This window comes from Arachis ipaensis, chromosome B10, assembly GCF_059453495.1.
Source record: "Arachis ipaensis isolate K30076 ecotype BB chromosome B10, ASM5945349v1, whole genome shotgun sequence".
NCBI classification, from domain to species: Eukaryota; Viridiplantae; Streptophyta; class Magnoliopsida; order Fabales; family Fabaceae; genus Arachis; species Arachis ipaensis.
This window is the reverse complement of record NC_142435.1, coordinates 23409486-23425427: the sequence shown is the minus strand read 5'-3', so window position 1 is coordinate 23425427 and position 15942 is coordinate 23409486. Positions and strand designations below refer to the sequence as shown.

The window sequence follows — 15942 nt, the reverse complement described above, 5'->3', positions numbered from 1 at the left end:
ATTCCTCCCAGAGATCCCTCAATCTGAATACTGGGAGTATCTTGAGACGTCCGTTACCAAGATACGGGAAGCTATGGAGCAAATAATAAAAGAACAGAAGGAACACAGTCAAATGCTGACCTATATGTTTAAAGAACAAGAGGAGCAGGGGCGTGACATAAGGGAATTGAAACGCCAAAGTTCTTCTCTTGTAGGACCAAGCACCCCAAGGATCAGAGGAACCCCCGTTCCCCCAGAATAAAGGTTGTTAATTTCCAATTTCTGCCTTAACTCTGTGACAGTGTCCTTATAGAAGTTTACCTTAGGAGTCATATAGTAGTAATTAGTATCTATTTTGATTTTATCTCCAATTAAGCTATAGTTTATTTTTCTCATCATCAGCAAACATGAATAAAGTAGTAGATCTTTTGAATAAGAGGCAATAAAATTTCGAGTTTTAATAAGAGAAATTCTAATTAGTTAAATGTGGTGGCAATGCTTTCTGTCTTCTGAATGAATGCTTGAATAGTGCATATGTCTTTTGAATTTGTTGTTTAAGACTGTTAAATATGTTGGCTCTTGAAAGAATGATGAACATGAGACATGTTATTGATAATCTAAAAAATTATAAAAATGATTCTTGAAGCAAGAAAAAGCAGCAAAGAACAAAGCTTGCAGAAAAAAAAAAAGAGAAGCAAGCAGAAAAAGCCAATAACCCTTAAAACCAAAAGGCAAGGGCAAATGAAAAGGATCCCAAGGCTTTGAGCATCAGTGGATAGGAGGGCCTAAAGGACTAAAATCCTGGTCTAAGCGGCTAAACCAAGCTGTCCCTAACCATGTGCTTGTGACGTGAAGGTGTCAAGTGAAAACTTGAGACTGAGCGGTTAAAGTCAATGTCCAAGCGAAAAGAAGAGTGTGCTTAAGAACTCTGGACACCTCTAATTGGGGACTTTAGCAAAGCTGAGTCACAATCTGAAAAGGTTCACCCAGTTATGTGTCTGTGGCATTTATGTATCCGGTGGTAATACTAGAAGACAAAGTGCTTAGGGCCACGGCCAAGACTCATAAAGAAGCTGTGTTCAAGAATCATCACACTGAACTAAGAGAATCAATAACACTATCTGAATTCTGAGTTCCTATAGATGCCAATCACTCTAAGCTTCAATGGATAAAGCGAGATGCCAAAACTGTTCAGAAGCAAAAAGCTACTAGCCCTGCTCATCTAATTAGAATCTGAGCTTCATTCAAAAAAAAAAAAAAACTCTGAGATATTATTGCTTCCCAACCTATTAGTCTTCTATTTTATTTGTCTAGTTGCTTGAGGACAAGCAACAGTTTAAGTTTGGTGTTGTGATGAGCGGATATTTTATACGCTTTTTGGGGATAATTTCATATAGTTTTGAGTATGTTTTAGTTAGTTTTTAGTCTATTTTCATTAGCTTTTAGGAAAAATTCATATTTCTGGACTTTACTATGGGTTGTGTGTTTTTCTGTAATTTCAGGTATTTTTCTGGCTGAAATTGAAGGAGCTGAGCAAAAATCTGATTCAGGCTGAAAAAGGACTGCTGATGCTGTTGGATTCTGACCTCCCTGCACTCAAAGTGGATTTTCTGGAGCTACAGAACTCGAAATGGCATGCTTTCAATTGCGTTGGAAAGTAGACATCCAGAGCTTTCCAGAAATATATAATAGTCCATACTTTGCACAAGGATAGACGACGTAAACTGGCGTTCAATGCCAGTTCTTTGCCCAATTCTGGCGTCCAGCGCCAGAAAAGGATCAAAAGCTGGAGTTGAACGCCCAAACTGGCATAAAAACTGGCGTTCAACTCCACAAATGGCCTCTGCACGTGAATTGCTTAAGTCTCAGTCCAGCACACACCAAGTGGGCCCCAGAAGTGGATCTCTGCATCATCCATCATAGTTTACTCATATTTTGTAACCCTAGGCTACTAGTTTAGTATTTAAACAACTTTTAGAGACTTATTTTGTATCTCATGACATTTTTAGATCAAAACCTTATATTCTCTGACGGCATGAGTCTCTAAACCCCATTGTTGGGGTTGAGGAGCTCTGCTGTGTCTCGATGAATTAATGCAAGTATTTCTGTTTTCCATTCTAACACGCTTGTTCCTATCTAAGATGTTCATTCGCGCTTAACTGTGATGGAGGTGATGATCTGTGACACTCATCACCTCCCTCAAATCATGAACGTGTGCCTGACAACCACCTCCGTTCTATATACGATTGAATGAGTATCTCTTAGATTCCTTAATCAGAATCTCCGTGGTATAAGCTAGAACTGATGGCGGCATTCATGAGAATCCGGAAAGTCTAAACCTTGTCTGTGGTATTCCGAGTAGGATTCAAGGATTGAATGACTGTGACGAGCTTCAAACTCCTGAAGGCTGGGCGTTAGTGACAGACGCAAAAGGATAGTGAATCCTATTCCAACCGGATCGAGAACCAACCGGTGATTAGCCGTGCTGTGACAGAGCGCGTGAGCGTAGTTTTCACTGGAAGGATGGAAGGTAGCCATTGACAATGGTGATCCACCAACACACAGCTTGCCATAGGAGGACGTGCGTGCGTGAACAAGAAGACAGAGGAAAGCAGAGATTCTGAAGACAAAGCATCTCCAAAACTCCAACATATTCTCCATTACTGCATAACAAGTAACCTTTAATCCATGCTCCATTGTTTATTTGCAATTCAACTAACAAACATAATTGACTTCCTGACTAAGATTTACAAGATAACCATAGATTGCTTCAAACCAACAATCTCCGTGGGATTCGACCCTTACTCACGTGAGGTATTACTTGGACGACCCAGTGCACTTGCTGGTCAGTAGTACGAGTTGTGAAAAGTGTAATTCACAATTTGTGCACCATGTACTTGCTCCTGTAATCATTAGAGATAATACATCAAGTGCTTTATATTATAAAAAATGAATATATGTTAAATGTTTAAATCAGCTGAATTATGAATATATATTATGAATGTAGTATTAAAGATAAAAGAAGTAAAATTTTAGCTTTGTGATAATTACAATCTATCATGCTTATCTTACCATGTCTCTTTTGAAGTAGCATAGTCTTCCTATTCAGTCTTACATCCCTTTGCAATCTAATTCGATTTGTGTACTCCAATGAATCTATAATAATTATTTAGCATATACCAAAGATTATTTTTAATAGACCAATTGAAAAGTTAAATGTTTGGTCTTTAAGTAATAAAAGCATATTAACATACGCTGGCTTTGTAACTGGACGATATTATTTGATATTTGTTGAAGATGTTGCTAACTTGTCTGATGACATGGGCTATCATATGCTTCACGTGTGATACCCGAATTACTAATATCACTAATATCGGAACATCGTTCTTTTTCATCTACAGAGTGTAGATTAGTAGTTGGAGACCTTGATCGATATGGTGTTGGGTTATTACCTAATAAGATAACTTGAGATATTAGTTTTGAACATATTTTCTGTTAAAGTTTATAATTGAATAAATAGTAGAAAAATCAAAATACATAAAGTGCATGTACATTCACATAAGCAAGTTCCAAAAAAAATCATCCAAAAATAAATCTGTATTAATGCTATTTGTAATGTTCGACAACACCGATTAAAAATGCACACCATTGGAACTATCACTCGAATTTTCTGTAATTTTTTCATAAACAAATTTAGCAACATATTACGAAGACAATGTAAATTAATAATTTATTATTTGTCAATAGCTAAATAATATATAGAAAATACTGTATTTTATGGGCTTTCATTCGGCCAAAATACTCATGACATGTTAATTATTTTGTATACCCAATAAAAACTAAATATATAGAACTGACATACTTAAAAATACCAAATAAAAAATATATTATTCTAACCTAAAAATAAAAATGATAAAATAATTAATTTATTTTTTAATATGAAATCTACCTTGAATTGTGCTTCACTTTGTATTTTCTTTGTCTTTTAATATCAATTTTCTCTTCAATATAATCTTGCTTCTCTTTGGACTTCTTGTATCTTTTAATATATACCTAAAAATATTAAATAAATAAATTTTTTAACCAATTAAAAATATATATACATTATACATAATATATTTTTATTATCAAATTTTTTATATTATTAAAAAAATAAAGTAGTACACATATGACCGCATTTGTTTTTGGTATACATGTCCATCAAAACATAGACACAGGAGTACATGTATGGTGTTTGTTTACTGAGACAAAAATAATGAAAGACATAGTCATACACAAACACCCATAAAAAAATATATTTTGTGTCTCTCTAAAATGCCGAAACACTAATTCTTAACTTGAGACACTAATTTTTTTACATTTTTTTCTCATGTCTAACTTACCAAATAGAATATAAAATTAGTGTCTTCTTATGTCTATGTAAAATCACACAAGTTTTATTTTCAATGGCTGCTTTAATTTCTTTTTTATTCTCATTTATTTAGTCCAGTAAACATATTTTATGAAAAATAATATATTTTTTTTACAAAAGTATCTTTTTTCAAATAAATATAAGTTTAATCTCACGATCAATAAATTCAACTTATAGTTAAAATCTTTTTTTTTCTTAAATAAAGAGATTGAAAATGAATAACTTATAAGTAAAAAGAGAGAAAAAGATGAAAGTTTTTTGGATTAGGATGGTGGAGTTCGTGATCGAAGATGAAGCAAGTATTCTTCTGCCACTCTCCAGAAAAAGATGAAAGTACCTCTATTGTTGTGCTGAGATAATCTAAAAAATAACAATGTAAACGAAGTAAATAGAAAAAAATTATAAATGTGACAAATAAAAAAATTTAAATTTAAAAATCAAAACGGTTAAGAAGCCACTTAATTAGGAATTAGTATTAGAATTTTAAATTTCAAATTTTTAAAAAGAGTTTCCTAATTAGCTAGTGCAAATTTAAAATTTTTAAATAAACTTTTTTAATTAAACGTTTGTTATTCATTAAGAATATAGGAATTTGTTAATTTAAAAATAATGTTTATTAGTTTCGTCATAAATAGTATCAATCCTATTATTTATCGAAAAAATAAATAAAATTAAATACAATCTAAAAATTAATCTTATAAATTACATGAATTTAGAAAAAAATACTTAAAAAGAGAGAAAAAGATGAAAGTACTTCTACAATCTAAAAGATAATAATAAAAATTAATAAATGTGGCAAGTAAAAAAATTTAAATTTAAAAATCGAAATGGTTAAAAACTTAATTAGAAATTAGTATTAGAAATTCAAATTTAAAATTTTTAAATAGAATTTTTTAATTAGCTAGTATAAATTTTAAATTTTTAAATAAAATTTTTTAATCAAACGTCCATTGTCTATTAAGAATATAGAAATTTGTTAATTTAAAAATGATTTTTTTTAGTTTCATCATAAACAGTATTAACTTTATTATACTTTTTCTAAAATTTAAATAGTATTACATTTTTTTTAAATAGTATAAATAACTTCACATCTTAACAAGACTGATAATTCTATTTACTTTATTATAATCCTTTGTAATTAGCATAGTAGCTTATAAATTATATAAATTTTTTAAAAATATTCTCAAACCCTATTGCTTACGTAAAAATTCAAAAAAAATATATTTGAATTTAAATTTAAAATTCTAAACACAATACTTTAATTAAAAATTATAATTAGATTTTTTTTAAATAAGTACACATTAAAATTTAATAACTAACTTAATTATATCAACAATTTAAAGAAGAAATTTATAACTTTATGACATTAAATATTAAATTAAAAATTATCAAAATATCAATGGTGAGAATCAAATTAAAAATAAAACCACAAGTAATAACCAAATAACTTCAATTTATATTTAAAAAATTCTAAATTTCAAACATAAAAATCGAAAAGAACCAAAAAAAATAACAACTCAAAAAAAGACAATGTTTCCACTAAAACAAACGTATGTTTGGCATTATTCTATTAGATAGATTCTAAAAGGAATTCCAAAATATGTGCATCCAAATTCTCGAGTTTCTTTCTCAATCTTGATCTTCTTGCAAGTTGAGGTATCTCCTTCCACCTTCGAATTTTCCGACTCTGAGGATAGTCGCTTAGTTGGTGTAATAGCATTTTCCAACAATTCGGATTCATCATTGGCAGCAACTTCATTGGAATTCTAGCAACAAATTCTGTACAAAAAACCGCGTTAAATTAAAGGATTCTTTCTAACCTTTAATTTTATCTCACTAATATTTTTTGAATAAAATTAACTTCTAATTTTGAGAGAACAAAAAAGATTATTTTTTAAACAAATACCTTAGCACCTTCTACTTTCTCCCCTTCAATGATTGAGGATATCTTTGAAATTGGAAGCAAACCACCGGTGTAATCAACATCCTAAAATTATAATTAATTATTATTTATAAATTAGATACTACTAATGACCAAAGAAGAAAAAAATAAATTGATTTTTAATAGAAAGTACACTTATATATACTCACAATTTGAATAGGGTGAGCCTCTTTGAATTTATTTATGAGATCCACATTATCAGTCATCTTCTTTAACTTTATAAGAAGGTGAAAAATATGGATTATCATATATTTGAACTTCAACGACGAAGAGAAAGATCTTATCAATTAGGTTGAGCAAAAGTGTAGGTGTATCCAATAAATCTCCTTTCTGCAGGGTATTATATAATATATTAATAATAAATAATATAAAAAGTACCAATAAAAATATCTTTACTAATGCTTTTAGAAATAAATATTGGTTAGATCTTACCAATAGGAGTGGATCAAGTATCTCTACATAGCTCTTTCCCAAAATTTATTTTGCCTCCTTGTCAAAGACTACAAAACATGCACAGTCAGAATCATCAATGACACCAAGCTTTATTCGATACCTGCTTAAAAAAATAACATAAAAAAAGTTAAATATAGACTTATTCAATATCTAATCCAATGTACATAGACCTTATTTAAAAAAATAAATAAATAACCTTGCAGTCATGGATAAAAGGATATTAGTAGAAAACTCGCGTCTTCATCGAGCCAAATCATCTCAATTGAGTATGGTAATGGAGAATTTTTGTAACTTGATAGTGTCCATAACCGTATCACTCGTATACGTACACACAAATTGTCGATTGTAGGATTGATGTCAGCAATTTTGTGAATACCAGCCATTGGAATAAGTAGGGAGATTTTGGATATATGTAAAGAAAGCGATTGATGTACTTTAAATTGTGGTGCTTTACCTCTCTCATAACTTATTCTTTTATAGTTTCATCATAACTAAATTTTTTTAAATTTGGTTGACTTCAATTTAAAATTTAAAAAATAACAAACTAAGTAAAATAACCCAAACTTAAAATTTGAAAATAACAACCTAAACAAATAATAATTTAAAAATTCTAAATTAACGTAAATCTTTATTTATAGTAATATTAGTATGTAACAACCGAAGAATAATTAATGTAAATTTTTTTAAAACTCTAAATTTATTTAAAAGAATTTATGTAGCTGCAATTTAAAAAAAATCAACAAAATTTTAAAAAATAATACTAAAAAGAATTAATAGATTTTTAAAAAATAATGTTAAAATATAAAAAAGAACGATCTAAGTAAAATTTAAATAATATTTAAAAAATAACAACTTAAATAAAATAATTTAAAATTTAAAAAATAACAACCTAAGTAAAATAACCCAAACAAATAAAATAATTTAAAATTTGAAAAATAACAACATAAGTAAAACAACCCAAAATTAAAATTTGAAAATAACAACCTAAGCAAACAATAATTTATAATTTATAAATATAAATCTAAAAATTTCTAGTGACGACACGTAAGCAAATAAACTCCCAGACTCAACGTATGAGTGCCACGTCAGCAAATGAGCTCCCCATTTGTATTACTACTAGTGTTAAACCCGTGCGATGCACGGGCTTATATTTAAATTTGATAAGTTAAATTAAAAATAATATTTTATAACCATATATTTTTTAAATTTAGTATAACACTATCATCGTTGTTATATAATAAACGTGTTAAATATGTTGTTTTATCTTTATTCAAAGTAAAATATAAATAGAAGAGTTTGAAGTTTATAATATTCTTGAACCAAAAGGAGGGAGACATAAAAAAATAAGAACATATATAACTGTAATAATAGCATGTTAATTTTATCCTAAATTTTATATCAAAAAGCTAATAAAAATTTATCGACAACCTAGTATCTTACTAACTTCATTAGAAAAGCAATTGGCATAGGATGTTGTGCTCCTTATTACACATTTCATTTCAAATTTGAAAAAAGAGTTATAGATAAATTAGTTATATCTATAGTAAATATTTGTACAAAAGTGTAAATCATAACATGCTATTAAAATGAAAATAATATTATTCTTACCTAATTATTAAAAACCTCTTTGAATACGACATTTGTTGTTGATGACTTTTGATTGCCATCTTCGTCTAGAATTAAAACCCTGAGGCCACTACGACTCTTAACTCTTGACAAAGCAACATAAAGTTGTCCATGGGTGAACACTGATTTTGGCAAATAAAGCCGTACATTTGATAATGATTGACCCTAACTCATGTTAATGGTCATTGCAAAGCATACTGTTAATGAAAATTGTCTCCGTTGGAACTTAAATGGCAATCCTGAATCTGAAGGGATCAAGTTCATTCTTGGAATGTACACTTTATCTCCAATATTTCTACCGATCACTACCGTCGCTCCAATTACGTTTCTGTCAAGTTCGTTAACTATTAATCTTGTCCCGTTGCATAAACCTGAAGTCTAGTCTATGTTTCGCAGTAGCATTACAGCGACTCCTGACTTCAAAGTCAACTTGTGATTGGGTAGTCCCAAACATTTGATGTCATTTAGGAACTCTGGTGTGAACCACTCTTGTTGTACATCTTCATTCTTATCAGCTTGACATGTTGTGTCAGAGCTCAAATACTCCTTTTCCATCCCTGGAAAGATTGTCAAGACAAATCGTTTACCTTCTCGACACTCTCAAGCGTGGGTGCAAGAATTTCCCTACTCTAAAAATATCTGTAATCTGACATGTTTTACAACAAATTTGGATATGCAAAGTCTACCAAATGAGAGAGAAGGTCATCAGTAGTTGTAATCAATAGATCATCTAGAATTTCAACTTCTGATTCATCACCAACAACAGAGCCAATATTTCTATTTCCAACATCAAGTATCCAATTAGCAAATCTCTTCATTTCACCTTCATCTTGATCCGAAGAAGACATTAGAAGCCTCATATTCGTATGCAGTTTTAGAATCTTACAAAATGACCACAGATGAGATGAGTTAATAGCGGATGCCAATATATCGTGTCTACTTCCTTTCAGAATCACCGGAGGTATCTGTCTGAAATCACCTCCTAGAACAACAACCTTACCACCAAATGGTTAATGTGTCTTATGTTGATTGGTAACTGACATAAGATCCCTGAGCGTCTGATCAAGTGCTTCAAAACGGCAGTTGTACCTTCCCTCGCATACAACATATTGAGAATTCAAAATTGGATCCTGTTTTGGACTTCTCTGATCTCTCCTCATACCACATCATGGCGTCGCAATACCGACAAAAAAATTCTGGGTCACCAATATCTATCACATCTAATAATCACCAAGATAATAAATTATTTCAGTTATATCTGCATCAAATACTTTATATAAAAATATACCTTTCTTTCACCATGTTAAGTATAAAAATAATATTTATAAAAGATTACCGAAGAATGCAATTTATGGATTAAAAAGATGAGATCATATAATACAATTTCATTGTGCCAACCTCAAGATTTAAGTTTTACATGCACGTTAATCAAACAATAAGAATTACAATAAATCAATGTTCAAATACAAAAATTATAATATATAACCATATTTTAGTTTGAATTTTAAAACTTGAATACTAAACGATAATTTTTTGTTTATAAAAAGCATAACAATAGTAAATAATAAAGTGATGATATTGCTACTTCTTAAATTACTTGTATTCTCAGCAACATCGAATATGGCTGGGTATTCAATTTGCACAGAATCATCTAATATAGTCGTGTTTTCAGTAATATCCTCAACTTCTTCAAAATTTTTTGAAAGATTTATAATCAATTCCTTCAAGAATATTTTTCTTTGTATTAGGTGTCTTTCTTTTTCAGCTATGCACACTTCTTCTAATTCTTTAGTATCTAAATTTGAATTACATGTACTTGCTCCTATAATCATTAGAGATAATACATCAAGCACTTTATATTATAAAAAAAGAAAAATGAATATATGTTAAATGTTTGAATCAGCTGAATTATGAATATATATTATGAAGGTAGTATTAAAGATAAAAGAAGTAAAATTTTAGCTTTGTGATAATTACAATCTATCATGCTTATCTTACCATGTCTCTTTTGAAGTAGCATAGTCTTCCTATTCAGTCTTGCATCCCTTTGCAATCTAATTCGATTTGTGTACTTCAATGAATCTATAATAATTATTTAGCATATACCAAAGATTGTTTTTAATAGACCAATTGAAAAGTTAAATGTTTGGTCTTTAAGTAATAAAAGCATATTAACATACGCTGGCTTTGTAACTGGTCGATATTGTTTGATGTTTGTCGAAGATGTTGCTAACTTGTCTGATGACATGGGCTATCATATGCTTCACGTGTGATACCCGAATTAGTAGATTAGTAGTTGGAGACCTTGATCGATATGGTGTTGGGTTATTACCTAATAAGATAACTCGAGATATTAGTTTTGAACATATTTTCTGTTAAAGTTTACTAATATCACTAATTTTTAACTTGAGACACTAATTTTTTTACAATTTTTTCTCATGTCTAACTTACCAAATAGAATATGAAAATAGTGTCTTCTTATGTCTATGTAAAATCGCACAGGTTTTATTTTCAATGACTACTTTAATTTCTTTTTTATTCTCATTTATTTAGTTACGTAAACATATTTTACGGAAAATAATATATATTTTTTTACAAAAGGATCTTTTTCAAATAAATATAAGTTTAATCTCACGATCAATAAATTCAACTTATAGTTAAAATCTTTTTTTTCATTTCCTTAAATAAAGAGATTGAAAATGAATAACTTATAAGTAAAAAGAGAGAAAAAGATGAAAGTACCTCTATTGTTGTGCTGAGATAATCTAAAAAATAACAATGTAAACGAAGTAAATAGAAAAAAAATTATAAATGTGACAAATAAAAAAAATTTAAATTTAAAAATCAAAACGGTTACGAAGCCACTTAAGTAGGAATTAGTATTAGAATTTTAAATTTCAAATTTTTAAATAGAGTTTCCTAATTAGCTAGTGCAAATTTAAAATTGTTAAATAAACTTTTTTATTTAAACATTTTTTATTCATTAAGAATACAGGAATTTGTTAATTTAAAAATAATTTTTATTAGTTTCATCATAAATAGTATCAATCCTATTATTTATCGATAAAAATAAATAAAATTAATACAATCTAAAAATTAATAATCTTATAAATTACGTAAATTTAGAAAAAAATACTTAAAAAGAGAAAAAAAGATGAAAGTACTTCTACAATCTAAAAGATAATAATAAAAATTTATAAATGTGGTAAGTAAAAAAATTTAAATTTAAAATTCAAAATGGTTAAAAACTTAATTAGAAATTAGTATTAGAAATTCAAATTTAAAATTTTTAAATAGAATTTCCTAATTAGCTAGTATAAATTTTAAATTTTTAAATAAAATTTTCTAATTAAACGTCCGTTGTCCATTAGGAATATAGAAATTTGTTAATTTAAAAATGATTTTTTTTAGTTTTATCATAAACAGTATTAACTTTATTATACTTTTTCTAAAATTTAAACAGTATTACATTTTTTTTAAATAGTATAAATAACTTCACATTTTAATAAGACTGATAATTCTATTTACTTTATTATAATCCTTTGTAATTATCATAGTAGCTTATAAATTATATAAATTTTTAAAAAATATTCTCAAACCCAATTACTTACGTAAAAATTCAAAAAAAAAGTATATTTGAATTTAAATTTAAAATTCTAAACCTAATACTTTAATTAAAAATTATAATTAGATTTTTTTTAAATAAGTACACATTAAAAATTAATAACTAACTTAATTGTATCAACAATAATTCAAAGAAAAAATTTATAACTTTATGACATTAAATATTAAATTGAAAATTATCAGAATATCAACGGTGAGAATCAAATTAAAAATAAAACCATAAGTAATAACTAAATAACTTCAATTTATATTTAAAAAATTCTAAATTCCAAACATAAAAATCGAAAAGAACCAAAAGAAAAATAACAATTCAAGAAAAGACAATGTTTTCACCAAAACAAACATATGCTTGGCATTATTCTATTAGATAGACTCTAAAAGGGATTCCAAAACATGTGCATCCAAATTCTCAAGTTTCTTTGTTAATCTTGATCTTCTTGCAAGTTGAGGTATCTCCTTCCACCTTCGAATCTTCCGACTCTGAGGATAGCCGCTTCGTTGGTGTAATAGTATTTTCCAACAATTCGGATTCATCATTGGCCGCAACTTCATTGGAATTCAAGCAACAAATTCTGTACAAAAAACCACGTTAAATTAAAGACTTCTTTCTAATCTTTGATTTTATCTCACTAATATTTTTTGAATAAAATTAGGATCTAATTTTGAGAGAACAAACAAAAAAAATTATTTTTTGAACAAATACCTTAGCACCTTCTACTTTCTCCCCTTCAATGATTGAGGATGTCTTTGAAATTGGAAGCAAACCACCGGTGTAGTCAACATCCTAAAATTATAATTAATTATTATTTATAAATTAGATACTACTAATGACCAAGGAAGCAAAAAATAAATTGATTTTTAATAGAAAGTATACTTATATATACTCACAATTTGAATAGAGTGAGCCTCTTTGAATTTATTTATGAGATCCACATTATCAGTCATCTTAACTTTATAAGAAGGTGAAAAATATGGATTATCATATATTTGAACTTCAACGACGAAGAGAAAGATCTTATCAATTAGGTTGAGTAAAAGTGTAGGTGTATCCGATAGATCTCCTTTCTGCAGAGTATTACATAATATATTAATAATAAATAATATAAAAAATACCAATAAAAATATCTTCACTAATGCTTTTAGAAATAAATATTGGTTAGATCTTACCAATAGGAATGGATCAAGTATCTCTACACAGCTCTTTCCCAAAACTTGTTTTGCCTCCTTGTCAAAGACTACATAACATGCACAGTCAGAATCATCAATGACACCAAACTTTATTCGATACCTGCTTAAAAAAGAAAATAACATAAAAAAAAGTTAAATATAGACTTATTCAATATCTAATCCAATGTCCATAGACTTTAATTTAAAAAAATAAATAAATAACCTTGGAATCATAGATAAAAGGATATTAGTAGAAAAATCGCATCTTCATCGAGTCAAACCATCTCAATTGAGTATGGCAATGGAGAATTTTCGTAACTTGATAGTGTCCATAACTGTATCACTCGTATACGTACACACAAATTGTCGATTGTAGGATTGATGTAAGCAATTTTGTGAATACCAGCCATTGAAATAAATAGGGAGATTTTGTATATATGTAAAGAAAGGGATTGATGTACTTTAAATTGTGGTGCTTTACATCTCTCATAACTTATCCTTTTATAGTTGCATCATAACTAAATTTTTTTATATTTGGTTGACTTTAATTTAAAATTTAAAAAATAACAAACTAAGTAAAACAACTCAAACTTCAAATTTGAAAATAACAACCTAAACAAATAATAATTTAAAAATTCTAAACTAACGTGAATCTTTATTTATAGTAATATTAATATGTAACAAACGAAGAATAATTAACGTAAATTTTTTTAAAACTCTAAATTTCTTTAAAAGAATTTATGTAGCTGTAATTTAAAAAAAATCAACAAAATTTTAAAAAATAATGCTAAAAAGAATTAACAGATTTTTAAAAAATAGTGTTAAAATATAAAAAAAGAACAATCTAAGTAAAATCTAAATAAAATTTAAAAAATAACAACTTAAATAAAATAATTTGAAATTTAAAAAATAACAACCTAAGTAAAACAACCCAAATAAATAAAATAATTTAAAATTTAAAAAATAACAACCTAAGTAAAACAACCCAAACTTAAAATTTGAAAATAACAACTAAGCAAATAATAATTTATAATTTATAAATATAAATCTAAAAATTTCTAGTGACGACACGTAAGCAAATAAACTCTCAGACTCAACGTATGAGCGCCACGTCAGCAAATGAGCTCCCCATTTGTATTACTATAAAGATAAAGATATATATATATATATATATATATATATATATATATATATATATAATAAAAATAAATGAATAAGGGGATAAAATTACCCCAATGTTAAGTTCAATAAAAAGATCAATGCATATGTGATGGAATTAAAAATTGAAACATGAGTGTGTAAAAATATGAAAAAGTGAGATATTTGGGTGACTAAGCACAATTTTAGAATTATATAGAGTGTGTGTATGTATTAGGTGAGAACTTAGGTTAGTCAAAGATTCAATTTATAGCTCACTCAGCCATATATATACCCTCACCATTACCTTAGCCCCATTACAACCATTAAAAGACCTTATGATATTTACATTTGTACACTAAATATTTGTTGATTGGTTAGATGAAGAACAAAGTTTTAGAAAGCATGACTAGAGGAGACTAGAGTGAATTAACCCTAGACACTTGAGCAATTAGAGTGCATATACACTTCCAGTGAGGGTTCAATGCTTTATTCTGTGTTCCCTGCTTTCATGAGCTTTCTTCTTACAAGTTTACCAGTGCCTTATTGTGTGATTTGAATTAGTGGGATATGATTTATTTTTTTCTTGGAGAACTTGTCTACTTTTAACCAAGTAGGTAGAAGCATCTTAGCATATAGTTGCATTCATATACATAGGTTGCATTGCATGAGTCTTACTCTTCCTCCTTCATTCATTTGGTCTCCTTGAGCTTAGCATGAGGACATGCTAATGTTTAAGTGTGGGGAGATTTGATGCACCATTATTTTGTGATGTATTTTGGACTAAATTGAGTGGTTTGTGTCAAATAATCTCACACTTATCCATTGAATTTGCACATTTTTCACTTCCTTCCCAATTTTGTGTTATTATTGAAAACTTGCTTCCTAAGCCGTTAAATTGTCAATTTTTAATTATCCTTTTTACCATTCGATGCTGTGATCTATGTGTTAAGTGTTTTCAGGCTATATAGGCATGAATGACTTAGAGGATGGAGAGTAAGCTTGCAAAAGTGAAAGAAACACAAGAAATCATGGAGTTAAGCAGCGAGAATCGACGCGCACGCATGCTTGACGCGTGCGCACGACTTAAAGCATTTCACAGCGACGCGTACATGTGACTGACGCATGCGCGTGACAAGCGCAGAAGACCATTGACGCGTACGCGTGACAAAGCGTTGTGCTGCATTAATCAGAACTCACAGGGGACTATTTCGTGCTGGTTTTGAACCCAGTTTTTGGCCCAAAAATACAAACTAGAGCCAGGGGGCAAGCAGAAATTCAAGACACATTCACATTCACTTAGTTTTTAGTTTTAGTTTTGAATTCTAGAGAGAGAAAATACCACTTCTTCTAGAGTTCTTCACATTCTTAGATTTTTAGTCTTATGCTTTTGATTGGAGATTGAGAGAGCTAATTCTACCTTCGATTGAAGTTTTCTACATTATAGTTTCCTTTCCTATTACCTTACTCTTTTGTTTTCCATTTAGTTTGCTCGTGGTCATATATGGATATTTTATATTTTAGAATTTATTAATACAATGAACAATTTTTACATTTAATTTCATTTCATGTTTAATTTTCTTCAATTAATTATTAGCTTCAA

The 15942-nt window shown here is 28.5% G+C and overlaps 2 protein-coding genes across 2 annotated transcripts; both read right to left on the bottom strand.

Annotated features, from left to right (window-relative positions):
• Positions 1–8393: 8393 nt before the first annotated feature.
• LOC107620424 (uncharacterized) lies at positions 8394–8966 on the bottom strand. The gene is made up of 2 exons (XM_088489967.1): positions 8817–8966; positions 8394–8576 (listed from the first exon to the last, which is right to left on the bottom strand). Exons 1-2 carry the CDS (start codon positions 8964–8966, stop codon positions 8394–8396), a joined length of 333 nt encoding a protein of 110 aa, XP_088346093.1.
• A 3478-nt stretch (positions 8967–12444) lies between these two features.
• On the bottom strand, positions 12445–14657 carry LOC148579419 (uncharacterized). The gene is made up of 5 exons (XM_088489960.1): positions 14647–14657; positions 13203–13323; positions 12924–13100; positions 12747–12819; positions 12445–12581 (listed from the first exon to the last, which is right to left on the bottom strand). Exons 1-5 carry the CDS (start codon positions 14655–14657, stop codon positions 12445–12447), a joined length of 519 nt encoding a protein of 172 aa, XP_088346086.1.
• Between the last annotated feature and the right edge of the window lie 1285 nt (positions 14658–15942).